Genomic DNA, 14,886 nt, shown 5'->3' with positions numbered 1-14,886 from the left:
TCAGGTTCCGTCACACCGGGCGTCTCAGAGATGAGTTGTGGTTAGGGGGGGCTCTAGGATTGGCTTGGATTAACCATGGATTTCTGTGGAAACTTTCTCCACCTTTGGATAGGGGTGAATGAGTGGGTGAGTCGGGGACACAGAGACAGACTGGACGGGAAAGAGTATGTACAGACCTCTTCCTCCTCAATTCGAGCAGGTTCAATCAGCAGATTATTGACTTGATCAAATGACACCCCCTGTTAGGACAGGAACCAGCGAGAGGCATGCGGATTAGTCAGGCCAAAATAAAATATGCTCATACACACACACACACAAAATAAAAACTCCTTTCTCACACTTTCCATTGAATTCACAAAAACACCAAACACTCAGACGTCTGCTCGCAAGTTGTGGGGACCGTCGGGTTCACCGAGACGAACCACTTTGAATCAGAAGCAATCCCACAATCACTCCCCAGCCACCAGAAGCAAATACAGGCAGAGATGGAAAGACACGACCAAGGAGCCGAGCTACAGTGCAAAACACACAGTGTAGAGCGCGCGGACAAGAGAAGGCAAAAGCTCCCGTGCCACAGTAAAGCCCCGCCTCCACACCACAGAGAGCAAATTCCTCCAGGAGCAAGATTCGATTTAGAAGAAAAAAAACAAAAACCTATAAAAAGCCAAAGATAAAGACATGACTTGCCTAGTTATTCACAGGTAGTTCAAAAAAACTGAAAATCAACGTAATCATAAATATGATCTTGAGGAACAATGAAGAATCTTACACTCTACAATGTTTTAAACACCCCATACAAATGGCTATTACAATGATATGACACAAACAAGGATCGTTGGATTTCACATTCCAGCTCTGCCAATATATGTTCTGGTTGGTCTGAGGTCGGCCACACAAACCAGCCACATTCACAAACACACGCATAACAGATCTGGTGAGATGATGTTTGATCACAGTGTTTGAAATAATCTCTAGAATCAGCAGGATAAATCTAAATACTAAACATTAAGTCATCATTGAGATTCATTTTCATAAGTGGCACCAGAGCAGTTTGCACTCATAACCCGTTCATGCTTACAAGCACACATGCACAATGTCACAAGAAGACAGAGTGAAAATGTCATTGCTTAATTAAATCAGGAGATGGCTGATAATGTGGTGAGCGGTTTAGTACTTAACCGGGACAGTGGTGTGCAAGAAAAGCCTGTAGCTGCTTGTGTGGAAGCAATGCCATCATTTGAAACCAAATAATTCATATCTGGTATGTTAGCTTAAGACATAGAAACTATCGCATGTGGGATCCCAGAGGTTTAGAGTGAATGCCATCAATTTGTCTCAGAGTATGAGATACTGTTTGAACATTATTGTTGTTTGTATGTCAAAGACATCTAAATAATGACAATAATCAGCAATGAACTCTGAGTGTTTGTAGACAAAGTAAAGACCTGAGACTGTCAACTCCTAAGAAGAACACTGCCCTTGATTTAGAGCGCAGCGGTAGATGTCTTCATTTCCACAATGACCCTGCATGCAACGCCACATGCTTAATATATGCTGGAGGCCCCACTCCTACCTGAATGCATGTTGCAAGGTGGAAAGGGCACTCTTTGCATACAGTATTAAGTGTCTGCATAGATGCAGTGAACAACCGATTAAAATATATATATAAATATATTTTAAATTTAACTATATTCGTACAATAACAAAGGAAGATGTAAGCACAAAATAAATAAATTAACTGATTTGGTGTGTGAAATACCTTCAGTGCAACTTGTCTGTATGTCCTGTACCAATAGACTTCTACAGGCATTTAAATGTAAGTGAGGAAATACAGTATTTATACGAAGCAACAGTTTCTACCAAGCCGCCCTCTACATTCCTTCATTGCACCCTTCAATCGATCCTTTACCTTTACTTGACTGGAATTGACCTGCAGCCGGCTGTCTTGGAGCTCCTCCATTCTGTGATGGTGTTGAGGGGTGCACAAACTTAGCTCCTCCTCTTCCTCTTCGTCCTCGTCCTGCTCGGCGGCCTGCGTCGGAGAGTTCATGCCGGCGGGACTGAAGCCCTGCAGCAGCGCCGCCACAGCCTCTGGTTTGGGCAGCTTGTTGATCTTGAAGTGCTTCTTGTAGTGCGGCGTGTCCTTTCTGATTAGACGCTGCTTCTCCGCGGGGATGGCCGGCCTCTCGTCCTCCTCACTCTCCCCATCCTCCCCTCCATCGTCGTCGTCGTCCTCATGCAAACCACGGATGATGGGCTCCTCTGCAAAGTGCACTGAGGGCTGGAGAAAGAGGTTTGAGATTGAATTAGCTAGTCACAGAGATTGTTTTTCGTTTAGAAGAATCATTTGGGAAATAACATAAAACATAACAGGGTTATGGATAAGATGTTCAAAACATTCACCTCAATGTATTCCACCTCCATCTCATCCTGCTCTTCCTCATCTCGATGGTAGTGGCCGCCCACAAGGTCGCCCCTTTGCGAGGCCGCTGCCGCATTTCTTCTTTCCTCGTGGGAAGTCGCCGACAGAGTGCTGTTGGACACCTGGGAGTCGTTGCTTTGATTGGAAAGGTCACTGAGCCGTTTCTCCTAGAACCCAAAGCATCACTTTGATTGATCAGGGATACCGGTAGATGGTGACACATTTAGCCGGACATTTTACTACACCCATAAACGTTAACTGAAGGATATTAATTATACATTGTGGTGGAGGTACCTGTGGATCAGGGGACTGTTCCTCGCCATCGGGTCTGGATGTATACGCTTCATTCCTCCTCTCCTCAATAACCTTCTTCATCACCTTCAGCTCACTAGGGTGAGGTGTGGCTCTACGCTGAAGGCCCTGAAACAAGAAAAAAAGAAGAAGATTAAAAAGCACGATTTAAACAAATATACATTAGCACGACGGAGTCTCTGACAACAACTGACAATACCACTGAAGCCAAATAGTTTTCAATAAAGATGAACTAAATCAAATTCGACAGATGTACAGCAGCAATGCTGATTCGAGGGCATGGAGAGGACTTGTTATTGGCCCGTTATTCTTGTGTTGCTCACTCTGCGTTCCGCGGCAGCATCATCATCTTCTTCTTCCTCCGCCTTGGTCTCCTCCTGGAACTGAATGACCGACACTCTGTTCAGATTTGTGTCCGTCCAGCTGTCGTCCACGCTGTTCTGCAGCAGGTTCTCTGTGGATCACAAAGAAGAAGGAATTAATCTTCTTCAAGTTGTTCATTTAACAGGAAAGTAACACAATCAAATGTGGTTTTAAAAGCTACAACTGGTCAGCTGACTAAAAACATAACGCAACTCACCTAGGCTTGGAGAAGGCTGCTGGGGCAGCAAGTAGCAGGTCAGCACCTTCTCCCCTGTGTGCTCATCGTCTTCGGTCTGGAACTTGAGCATTGGCTGTGACTGATTCTCTGCGAGCCACATGGCCTTCAAGTTGAGGTTTGTCAGAGCAAAGGGCAGATTTTGTAATCTAGACAAAAGAAGGGATAAGTCACAACCTTTTTTTTTTTCAGTAAGTAAGACATCGACCTAAACTCTATAAGTTAAGTTAAAATACATTCCATAATTACTAATGACTTGTACAATGGTGCATTTATTTAAAGTTTTTCCAAATCATAACTCTCATTATTTAGCACCAGTGCCTTGAAAATACATCCAAACAAGGTTATATTATACAGCTGTTAGACAGTGACCTCTGCGGGATGCTGCAGGTTTACCTGTTTCCAGCCACATCCAGCACATGCAGCTCGGTGGCATCTGCAAGCTCAGAGGGTAGTTTGCCCAGTGTATTGTCTCTCAGGGAGAGGACGTTGAGGCTGGTACAGCCGCCCAGCTCTTTGGGCACGCCGCCCAAGCGGTTGCGGTCTACATTCAGGTTGGTCAGCTTCTTCAGCTTGCCCAGCGAGCGAGGAAGTGACTTTGAGGGAGTGAGACAGGAGTCATTAATATTTTGTGAACATTATGATGGAGCTTCACAGCTGTTATTGGACTCAAAGGTTGTAAAAAGGGCATGCATAAATCCTAACTGGGTCAGATGGAGGGTTTTTTTAAGCGGCTCGTTGCTCCCTACCTGTAAAAGGTTCTCCGTCAAGATGAGTTCTGTGAGGTTTTCACACTCGCCTATTGAATCCGTCAGGTGGGTCAGTCTATTCTGGTCCACCTTCAAGATGGACAGCTGTTTCAGACAGCCTGGACGACAAACAAAAAACAGTTAACAAGTGTTGTTTTTCAATATGGACCAATGTTCTGGGATGAATTCAGTTGAAAGCATAATCCGAGCGGTTATTCTGTGTCTCTCATCACTTCGTTCTTCCAGTAGAGGGCAGTGCTGTTCTTGTTTAACAGAGTGCTTTGGGCTTGGAGCTGGGGTTCGTCATCTAGGAAAGTCTTATAAAAAGGGCCAACTTTCCCAAATGTTTGGGGTTCTTTTACATTACAAACAATATACAACAGTACATGCACAAAAAACTAATTCATGGCAACGGAGGTTATGGTTCAGGTTTCACATACACTCACAACACAGTTGTGTAGAGTAAGGCTATCTGTTCGCTGGTGCACTCAACTTTACTCCTTTATTTTTAAACTAACCCAAACCCTTATATTCTAACCCATAGCCTTATTTTATTTCATTGCTTCTTATCGGTCTTGTTGTCCATTGTCTGTCTGCTGTTATGCACAAACCACTAAGTCAAATTCCTTGTATGTCTTGACATATTTTGGTAATAAAGGTTTCCTTTGTTCTGATGAACTGGGAGGATGCCCCTAAACGAGTTAAACCTCAATGCTGAGAATCTTCCCCTCATGTGTTATTTCACCTATGCTGTCAGGCACGACCTCCAGCAGGTTCTGTGTGAGCAGCAGGTCGGTGAGAGCCAGGAGGCCGTTAAGCTCTGAGGGAAGCTCCTCCAGGCGATTCTCAGACACATCCAGACACACCAGTCTCCGAAGGTTCCCCAGCTCCTACAAACAAACGATAAAAACCACCTGCAGTGAGTCAAGGAGGCGCAAGACAACCATCGACCTTCACCCTTCACAGCACAACCGAGGCGAAGCAATCAGCCAATGGGAGTAAATTGTGAATATGTGTAACTTCATAAAAATGAACAAAGAGAAAAAGTGCAGTTCTTTCAAAAGCCATCTACAAAAAACATTTGTATTGAACTGCACTTACTGGGGGTAATGAGGACAAATGGTTACGGTCCAGCCACAGCTCCCTCAGGTTGGGGAGAGCACCGAGGGTGTCCGGCTGGAGATAGGACCAAGCAGAGGAGAGGATGGGAGGGAGAACATTGGCACGGTTGCTTATTTCTTTTAAAAAGTCATGAACCGCATGCTTGAATCAACACATGCAACACTTCGAGAATATGCTCCATTTCAACACACGGCAAACAGAAATCATGTGCCCACAGTACACACAAAGGGATCGGTCATCCATATCAACATTTTCCAGGGTCAGTCTATAATCTATATGATGTACAAGTGATAAATTGAGTGAAGCAAAATGTCAGCAAAGCGGTGGCTCATTGCTGGCATGCGTGAAAAGGGAATGAATGGAGAATTACCAAAACTTCCAGTTCATTGCTGCCCAGGTCCAGCTGTTCCAGTTTCACCAGAAAAGAGAGCGACCTGAATACAAGCACAAATTAAGTCACACGTAATGTGCCCAGAAAGAACAAAGAGCACGTCATTGCAAACTATTCCAACACACTCCTCATACGCATGCACCGACATATGCGAAGAATGTCTTTAAACCTGCACACCTGTCACCTGTAGTGACAGGTGACTTGTCGTGTGCTTGCACACAACAATAAATATATTTCTGAAAACAACTGAATGCCTAGGGGAGAGAAGTTCTAAAGGACTACAAAGTGCACATTAATAAAAAGTCACAAATCGTCGTGCATTGTGAGATTATCTTCCCCTTGTATTGTCGCCGGGCTTTCATTGTGCTTGACGGCTGGAGGGGAATTAGAGAATAAACCGAGGCCTGGACATTTACGCTCGAGGGAGATGGCACTTACGTTGGCAGAGACTTCAGCAGGTTCTCCCTGAGCTCCAACGTTACCAGGTTGGCCAGGCTGTAAAAAGAAGGGAGTGGCGGTAAAAAAAGAGGCAAGTAAAAGAGAACGAGGGGCGAGAGTGGGCAGGTGGCATAAGGGGAGAGTCGGGGAGGGTAAGAGAGGGGAGAGGAGAGGTACGTTGGTTAGTCAGATGGCAGGTCTGTTCGACCGGGCTGCCTGGCATGGAGAGGGGCTCCTCCATCTGTCGGAGTGCAGCAGTGGCCAAGAGCCCAGACGGCACAATCAATCGCATACACACAGAAAACCTCCTCTGACCCGAATGCGTCGAGGATCTGACTGAGGGGAGGGTCATGGTTGCAAATAACGCTTTTTTCATTGTCAAATTGTTGATTTCTTCGTTTTATGTATGAGTCAACTAATCAGAAAATTCGTGAAAATCGTGCTAGAGGTTTACAATTTGGTATTATTAATTATTTGAGAGCAGGGTTGCGAAATAAACGTCATTAACAGTTTTCATCATGGAGACGTTACATGCTTATGTACGTACTTTCCAATGTCGTTGGGCAACGTCTGCAACGACACGTCGTTGAGTGCCAGGTGAGCCAGCGCTCGGAGTTGAGTGAAACCATCCGGCAATCTGAAGCAGCAAGACAGGAGGGGGAAAAGTGGAGACAGACTCTTAGGGTTTTGTCGTACAGCGACACAGTACAGAGACAACTTATCAGCCAGTATTCAGGATCAAAGCTTCACCCAGCAGTTCCACTTCCTTTCCATTTGAGGAAGTTAAAAAGGTGAAATAGCAACTTTGACATCCCGAATGTAGTTGTTGCAGTGTGTATAAGAGAGCAGTGTAGCAGAGGGTTCATGCAGGAATCTACCTGAAACTGTTTCATACAGCTTTGTTTGGGCGGAGAGAACATTGTCTCACAAAAGCAATGTCTCCACCAGACATTTGTTTGCATACTGTGGATAACCGTTTCTTAGCAACGGACGGATTTCAAGAATAGCGGCGTCAAATCAGCATAGAGTGCATACCGTGGAGTCAAACACACAAACTTGGTAAAACCTGTCATGCTTTGTTGCAACTCATGTTTGCATCTGCGCGACATTCTCAGAGTGATGGCTGTTCCCACTGACTTACTTGGACAGCGGGTTTCCACTGAAGTCTGCGATCTCCAAAGCCTTGCAGAACTTAATGCTCTCCGGGATCTCAGGAATGTCTGCAGGAGGAAAAAGGAGGTGTTGGAGGGAGACAGGGAGGGAGACATCAGCACCATCGACGCACAAATTCAGAGCAGGAGGGGGGGGGGGGGGGGTATTTGCGATTAGAACTCTGCAAACTGATGCATAAATCATAAAAGCCATAATTGTATTCTCTTTTGATGATATATTTCATAGTAGCAAATGGGCTTGAGCTCAAATAAGAGCTTCCCCAATGCTCCAGGGCTGTACAAAGATGAACATCCAAACTCCTAGACTGACCAGGTAAAGCACTTCTTCCTCTGGATCCTGCAGGTGCAGAAAGCCCTACCGAGCCGAGCGGCCTATGGCGCTTATCTGGCTCAGAGTCTTTCTGCAGCAGGAGCAGGCAGATGAGAAAGGCCCTCATAGGCCGCTGCGCATTGCTTCCACAGCACTCGGTGCGTAGCGGAGCAGATGTCTCTCAGATACCATGTATGCCCTTCCTGCCAGCGAGTATGAGTGTGTTTGTGTGCAGCATGCAAGGACACAGAGAGGCAGAGGTGTCTGTGTGTGCTACAGCCGAAAGTTTGAAAGTCTCTAACGTGTATTAAATAATAGTTCTGGCTGCATCACGGTGATGAATATCTTTTTGATTTATTTAAAGAAAGATATTCATCGTATTGTCTCACAGGGATTTTTAAGAGGGCATGCAGTCATATATAAATGTCTGCTGTGACGCTAATTTGTATCTAATGGCTGCTGCTTGTATTTTGTTTCTCCAACAGATAAGTCTATAATGCTTCTGCTTCACACTACACAGCGGAATCCACAAGCAGAGGACGATGTGATCTTGTGATTGTATTTGCGTACCATTTCTGGAGATGTCCAGCTCCACCAGCTGCATGAAGTTGGCCACCTCGGGGGGGAGTCTCTGGATCTCATTGTCACTCAGGCCGAGCTTCCGTAGGTTCAGTAGTCTGAAGAAAGGCTGCGGAGAAACGACACATTGGGTCAATTGAAACGAATCAAAAAAAGTTATAGCATCAAGCAGCAATGTTTAAAAGCACATTGTTTGTTATGCTATCAAGTCCAGAAAACCTAATACAAATAAAATAGAAACAAATACAGCAGCGGTAGAGACACAAATTATAATTTCAAGTTCATGCTCTCTGAGCCCCAAGTGGAATATCCGAATTGCCTTTTTTGCAGACTGACGGCCTGAAACGCCCAAAATATTAAATGTAAGACACTGTAAGACAGCAGCTCTTACATTTGAGAAACCAAGCTTGAAGGAAGGCTTAAAAATTGAAACGATAACCCAAATACTCAATGAATTAACGGTTTCACAATTTTCACTTATGGATAAAATGGGCATACAGAAGTGTATCGGTAAAGTATTTAAGAGTGTGTCTTAAACTTAATATATTAAATTAAATCAATTGTTATTAGTGTCTCCCATGTTTTATAAACCTCTGTCTGCCCAATGAGAACTGTGAAGGTCAACACAAAGCATCCTGTATATTGGACCTGGACCGGTTTTAAAGAACATTCCATTATCATATTCCTCAAAAACTCCATCTCACCATGGCAACGCTAACCAGACAAAGTGGCTTTCGATAGGAGGGCTGAGGAGAGTGCTGTGGCCATGCCAAGTGCTTTCACAAGAGCCTGCTTGTTGGACAGGACAGCGCTCAGAAACATTCCTCCGCCAGCCGTGTGTGTGTGTGTGTGTGTGTGTGTCATCTGCCGCCAAGATGGACAGACAAGACGGGCTGGAGTAACGGGCCAAACTATGCAGTGATGAACCCTTCAATCAGTCTCTGGTTCTGCGGCCACAGAGGGACCCACTGTCAGTCGACTCGTCAGACGCCGCGACGGAGGAGGACTCTTGAGAAAGTATGCCGACCAGGCCTTTCTGGGGCGGGAATTCGCACAGACTCATTATTCAGGGCTATTTTCTGAACATAGGGTGCACAGAGGTCTGCGAGCTTGGAGCCCAACCGTAATTCAAATTAAAGAGGTCTTTTTAGCAAGGACCTCTGTTGAAAACGACCCTTCTGCGTCTGTTACCAGAGATTAATATGATAAATTGAAAAATCCAGAAGATTCCCAACTGCCTTAGTCACAGGGAATTAACCTTTGGAAATGTAGCGCAGTTACGATCTTGTTTCTAAGTGTTGCATAAACATGTGGTGAATCAGATAAGACGAAACCTTCTTTAAAGTGTATTGTCAGGTTGCTGCTTGACAGAAGTGTGAAAACACACACGTATTGAATGCAACACAATGGCAGATTACATTACATTCATGCCGACAAAGAACAATGCTGCCATTCTGCTCCGATCTGTTTCTCGATGACTGACGTATCCTGCCTGTTACTAGTTATGTGTGTTGTGTTTGGATAGTGAGGCGGTTACAGCACCAGGGTTTCTTTCCCAGGAACAGTTTACTGGAAGGCATGACAGACCTTGTCATTAGCTTCCCAATTATAAACATTTCCCAACATTCACTGGCAGTTCATAGTAAAACCCCTAAAGGAGAGTCAAAAGAGGGAGGGGTGGGGGAAAGTCAAGGAGAGACCAGGCGGGTGCTGGCTCACTGGGTAGGTATCAGATGACAGGAACAGGAAAGAGGAGCTGAGGACAACCACGTGACACGGGCCGAGCCCGGATGGGAACGGGCCCCCAGGAGGGTGGGGCCAACGTGCTGGACCAACAGGTGACACCGAAAGCTTCTCGGGGAAAGAGTGCGCAGAAAAACACACCTGAAAACTGAAAAACATGTTAGGCCAAACTCTTAATATGAGAAATAATTTTGCTGCTAAAATACAACATCACTTCTTTCATCCGGGTTAAAGCTGAATAACTGGAAACAAACATAACAAAGGCTTTCACATAAGGGCAGTGCTGTCCTCTCCTGACCGCGTCCAGAGTGATGGGGGACAGCGAGACACCCACAAAGATGGCCATTGACTGGCTGCTCGCAGACACGATCTAGGAAACAAATGTGAGACTGTACACGATTATCCAACCAGCTCTACTGCGGCCTCCAGTAAGAAGATTTTCTTTAGTATGTTTCTGAGAAACCGTACACTGCTGAATGACTACCGGCATAAGATGTAAATGTGTTCTTTGATACATCCCATTACTTTGACAATGGTTAACAAATCCATTCCATCAACTCCATCAATGGAAAGTTAATTTGACGTCCCCCTCCGTTTCCCACTGAATGAAGTACTTTTAAAATAAACAATGGCCAACCAGCAGCGCTGTACGGGTCGCCGGGTCAATTGGAACGCGTGAGTGCAGTGGAATTTAGTGTAGCGCCATCGTCTCATCATCGTATTAGTGTGCTACAGCGGTCTGCTCAGTGACTCAGGCATTTTTTACAAGGTTGTGTGTGTGTGTCAGGGAGTGAAGCTGTGGCCGGGAGGGTAAAGTATGGGGGAACGAGAGCAGTGAGAACACAGGGAGATAAATGGCGGCCATGTCAGCAGAGGGCAGTGTGGGCTCTCAAGACTACTCACACTGAGACACAGAACACCAACACATCAAAGCACTAAAACTCACATTTAAAAACATGTTTCGGTTTGCAACTAAACAATCAAAGGAAAGAAAGCATCAGAACTAGAAATTAACATTAAACATCTTGTAACTATTGACGAGAAGGAAACAGCTTGACCAACCAAAAGATTGAGAACTGTGCATGTTATGGTGACCTTAAAGTTGGAGTCACTGCTTGGAATCCAGAGAAAAGAGGCGAAGGTGGTTGATGCTTCTGGTTTTACGTGTGCAAAATGAGTTCTGTGGCCGTGCGTACTTCTTCGAGACGTCCCCCATTACTATACAGCGATTGCGGCCCCATTGCCCATGAGCCGCCGGTGACGGAGAGCGGTGTGCGTGTGACGAAAGACACGGCAAAAGACAGACTTCAGCAGCCGCGTTGAGCAGCATCGCTCTGCTTTGCCTCCTCTGCGTTGCTCTGCTTGGTTTACAATCCACTCAGACAGTGTTAATGTGCGATTGGATACGTGTGCTTGTGCACTTTGCTGCTGGCATCAAGTCATAGGAGAGAGGATGCTGGGCTGTCTGTCCATGAGGCAGCACACACACACACACACCACAGTATACGGCGCAGCAGAGTGTGTGCGTGCTAAGGGGAAAGAGCAGTTTGTTAACGTGCATATTTGTGTGTATTAGCAGAAGTTTGTATAAGAGTGTTTACGGGTGTGTTTATGTGCTCTAGAAGAGAGAGTGCAATGTTTGTAGACCTCGCATCATTACAGAGAAACTAAGTAAAACGTAACTATAAACACCCAAGAAGCTGTGTGTGTGTGACGCATGTGAGTAAACTGTATGTTGTGTATACGAGTCCCACCAGAGCTCACACAGGCTACAGTGTTCCAGTCAAGTGACTTCATTTAGCTCCCCCCAATTATGCAATCAGACTATAGACACAGCAAACTCCTCCTGCCCTGCAAGCAAGCAAGCACACACACACACACACACACACACACACACACACACACACACACACACACACACACACACACACACACACACACACACACACACACACACACACACACACACACACACACACACACACACACACACACACACACACACACACACCGAGGAGTCTGTAGATAGAGAGACCCCGGACCCTCCATGTTTGCCCTAGTGCATTAGCCTAAGGACTGGTTCATTGTTCAAAGAACTACTGGTATATTTTGGGCAAAGACTAGGCCAAACTATCTTTGAATTAGAGGAACAAAAACAAAAAGGGGCAGAAACAACTTGTAAGTCTCTGCTCTCCTGCAGGTCTTTATTCCAAATATTCACTAATAGTAACAAAAGCCAATCCACCGTCACTAAAATACCCTAATTTTTCTGTTTTACTCTCACACTTAGTGAGGAAAGGAGGCGTGCGAGCCAGACTCGCACATTCTCCAGCCTCTTAATCCTGTGCCAAATCTGCCCCGTCCACATGTCCCCACTCTTGCAAATATCAATTCCTGCACAATGCACTACACACACTGTGAGTGCACACTACCAGGGTGAGGGGCTCAAAGAGCGGGGAGGGGAGAGCACATGCTTTTGTGCTGGCCTGGACTCTTTCAGTGTCCGGGGAAATAAAAAGCGGAGAGGATTTGGTTGACTGAGTAACTTGGTTGACCACAGGAATGGCGAGCCTCATTACTGCTCACTGGTTTCTATAGATAGCTGCAGTTATTGTTGTGGAATAAACTCAGGACAAGAAGGAGCACAGACTCTGGGTAGTTATCTCTCCGTCTTCTCACTAAACTTCATGTCTTCGGCTCAGAGTCACGTGAAGCTAAAAGCGAAAGCACCAGCAAAGATTTCATGCTCAGTCATTTCAAGGCCAATGCAGTAACATGGACTGATGCTGCTCTGCCGATTGGCCGAAGCCCTCGCTCCTCCCCCTGAACACCAGTTTGAAAACCAACAGGTTCCCAAAACTCTTACACATGAATGAGACCCTAACTGGTCCTCTTCCCCTCCCTCCTGCCCACATCTCTGGGTTCCCTCCATTTTCCCTGGCAGAGGGACAAAGGGCGAGCAGCCAGCCCCACACAGAGCTGTCAGTCACAGGCCAGCTCTAGTTGCCCCCAAACCCCCTCCTCCTCCTCCCTGCAGCCCAGCCAGGGGATTCCTCCATTGTCCAAAAGGGCACTGCAGAGAAGAGAAAAGGGGCTGGAAATGGAAGGATGAAGACTTGAAAGAGGAGTGTTGCAAAGGAAAACAAAAAGCAGGAATGACTAAGAAGGAGAGAGAAAGGGAGCGGGGTCAGTGGTGCAGAGAAGAAAAGGAAGGTTGTGTGCAAAGTGGAGAGGAGAGACCTGAGAGAAAGGGAGTGACGGAGGATTATTAATGAAGAATAGAGGGTAAACAATAGATTCCCACAGTGCATTGGACCCTCTGCCCCACTAATGGGGACGGAGACTTCGGCCTCTGACCAATGCATTATCTCCAGGGACTACAGACCCCCCCATCTCTAATAAGGACACAATAACAATAAAACCAAAAAACGCCATTAACGTGGTTTAGTCTGGTCCACTGTGGCCCATATACAGTGTGGATTACACCGCTTCCGCATCAGGCCGGCGATGTAACCACCCCACTTCCTCCTCCCTCGCCCACTGTCTCCCACATCCCCTCCCGCTGTTGCTTGCAGCCGAGTTGTATTTGTGAAAGAGCATCCATGGACAGACCAGCAGTGCACAGCTAAAGTGCAACTATGTTTTCTAATAGCGTCAATCAAACATGTTCGCATCCAGGCCACCAGGCACAGCGGCCGGTGAGTGGGAGCATATCGCTTTGTGTGGCCATGTAACCGTGTCGGTGTACCATTGTCAAAAGTGTGTTTGTGTTTCATTTAAGTGGCACTTTCAGCCGTGGCTTCCGTTATCCGGCTCGACGGGCCACACAGAAGGAGAGACGGGCGTGGTCGAGCCGGCGTGAGTGACAGCGACGCCAACTCCCATCGCCGACACCTGCCCGGGTGACTTTGATCTTTGCAGGGAGCAAACACAGCCGAGACCGCCAGACAACCGATGACGGTCTACCGCTGCAGTCCTGGACCACAGGCGGAAAATTCAGCTCCAAAACTGGGGCCATGGAAATGGAAACTAATGTTGTACTAGTACCTGTAATAACTGCTGTTATGATCATGCGTGGCATAAATAGTGCTCTCCCTTGTTCCGTCTGCACTCTGGACATCCGGGGCTTTGCTGTGCTGCCATGTTTGCTTTCGCCGAGTTCAACAAAATGAGTGAGAGAAGAATGGATGGATCCATGTGTACGTACTAAATGTGTATGTACTAAATATACAGCACAGGCGTAGATAAGGAGTGCAAATAAACTTCTCGCAAAGTAAAAAAGGTGAATAAACAAGAGTAACATCCACCACCATCTCGCCTCTTGGGAATGCGGATGACCTTTGTTTAGTTGACACAATAATATTATGTTTCAGTGGATCCTGTCTGAGTACAATGTGCAGCCTGGAATGTCCCACTTAAAGATTCATATGGGACAGCTGTATATACCATGTCAGTGTGTGAGAGCTTAAATCACACATGTGCCTGTTGATGTAGACTCCAGAGGGCTGAAGGAGGATCTAGAGAGAACAGGTGGACATGGTGTTGAGTGGCGAGGAGGCAAACACACACTGAGTACTATTAGGGTTTGGATAAATACCGATGCCTTTGTGAGGCCTGCTGTAACTAACAACGGCCATTTCCCGGTGAAGCGATTCTCCGTCGGCGTCCTAAAAATAGACCAGTAATCCCTCAAGTGTTGCCTAATGGTGGGCTAATCACTGCTTTGGTTAACCGTCACAGTGATGGAGAAGCTGGCACCATGGAGACAACCTGTCCACAGAGTAAATCAAGTTGATTAATACCAACACACTAGAGAAATAGAGAGAGTCCCGGCACAGATTTGCAATGCAAAACCAAATTCAAAGCAGCAGTCAGGCCGAAAGCCTCGAACTTGATCGTCTCGGAGCTCCGGCAAAGGCGTGCCTGCGTTTTATGTTTCCATCTTACAACCGGACTAAAACAAATCCAAACGTGAGCTAGATAATCAGTAGATTGTTACTGATAACATCATACGCTTACCTTTCAGGAAGCGGAGCACACGGTAACCACA

At 46.1% G+C, this 14,886-nt stretch overlaps 1 protein-coding gene across 50 annotated transcripts in view; it reads right to left on the bottom strand.

Moving 5' to 3' along the window:
- The window catches only part of scrib (scribble planar cell polarity protein), a 47,754-nt gene that overhangs the window by 20,843 nt on the left and 12,025 nt on the right, over nucleotides 1-14,886 (bottom strand). For 45 of the 50 annotated variants that reach the window (XM_040167411.2, XM_040167405.2, XM_040167416.2 and 42 more), the window contains exons 2-16: nucleotides 8,085-8,202; nucleotides 7,174-7,252; nucleotides 6,580-6,669; nucleotides 6,033-6,089; nucleotides 5,574-5,637; nucleotides 5,183-5,257; nucleotides 4,827-4,971; nucleotides 4,082-4,200; nucleotides 3,729-3,928; nucleotides 3,315-3,481; nucleotides 3,058-3,188; nucleotides 2,717-2,842; nucleotides 2,404-2,589; nucleotides 1,910-2,281; nucleotides 177-239 (exon numbers count right to left, since the gene is read on the bottom strand). In XM_040167411.2, the coding sequence (XP_040023345.2) occupies nucleotides 177-239; nucleotides 1,910-2,281; nucleotides 2,404-2,589; nucleotides 2,717-2,842; nucleotides 3,058-3,188; nucleotides 3,315-3,481; nucleotides 3,729-3,928; nucleotides 4,082-4,200; nucleotides 4,827-4,971; nucleotides 5,183-5,257; nucleotides 5,574-5,637; nucleotides 6,033-6,089; nucleotides 6,580-6,669; nucleotides 7,174-7,252; nucleotides 8,085-8,202 (1,992 nt within the window). The remainder of the gene's footprint in view (nucleotides 1-176; nucleotides 240-1,909; nucleotides 2,282-2,403; nucleotides 2,590-2,716; nucleotides 2,843-3,057; nucleotides 3,189-3,314; nucleotides 3,482-3,728; nucleotides 3,929-4,081; nucleotides 4,201-4,826; nucleotides 4,972-5,182; nucleotides 5,258-5,573; nucleotides 5,638-6,032; nucleotides 6,090-6,579; nucleotides 6,670-7,173; nucleotides 7,253-8,084; nucleotides 8,203-14,886) is intronic. The other 5 variants (XM_078096046.1, XM_078096044.1, XM_078096036.1 and 2 more) reach the window with 1 other exon arrangement.

The sequence above is a fragment of the Gasterosteus aculeatus genome, chromosome 21 (genome assembly GCF_964276395.1).
Source record: "Gasterosteus aculeatus chromosome 21, fGasAcu3.hap1.1, whole genome shotgun sequence".
NCBI lineage: Eukaryota > Metazoa > Chordata > Actinopteri > Perciformes > Gasterosteidae > Gasterosteus > Gasterosteus aculeatus.
The sequence above is the reverse complement of the archived record's forward strand: the minus strand, read 5'-3'. Positions and strand labels throughout refer to the sequence as shown.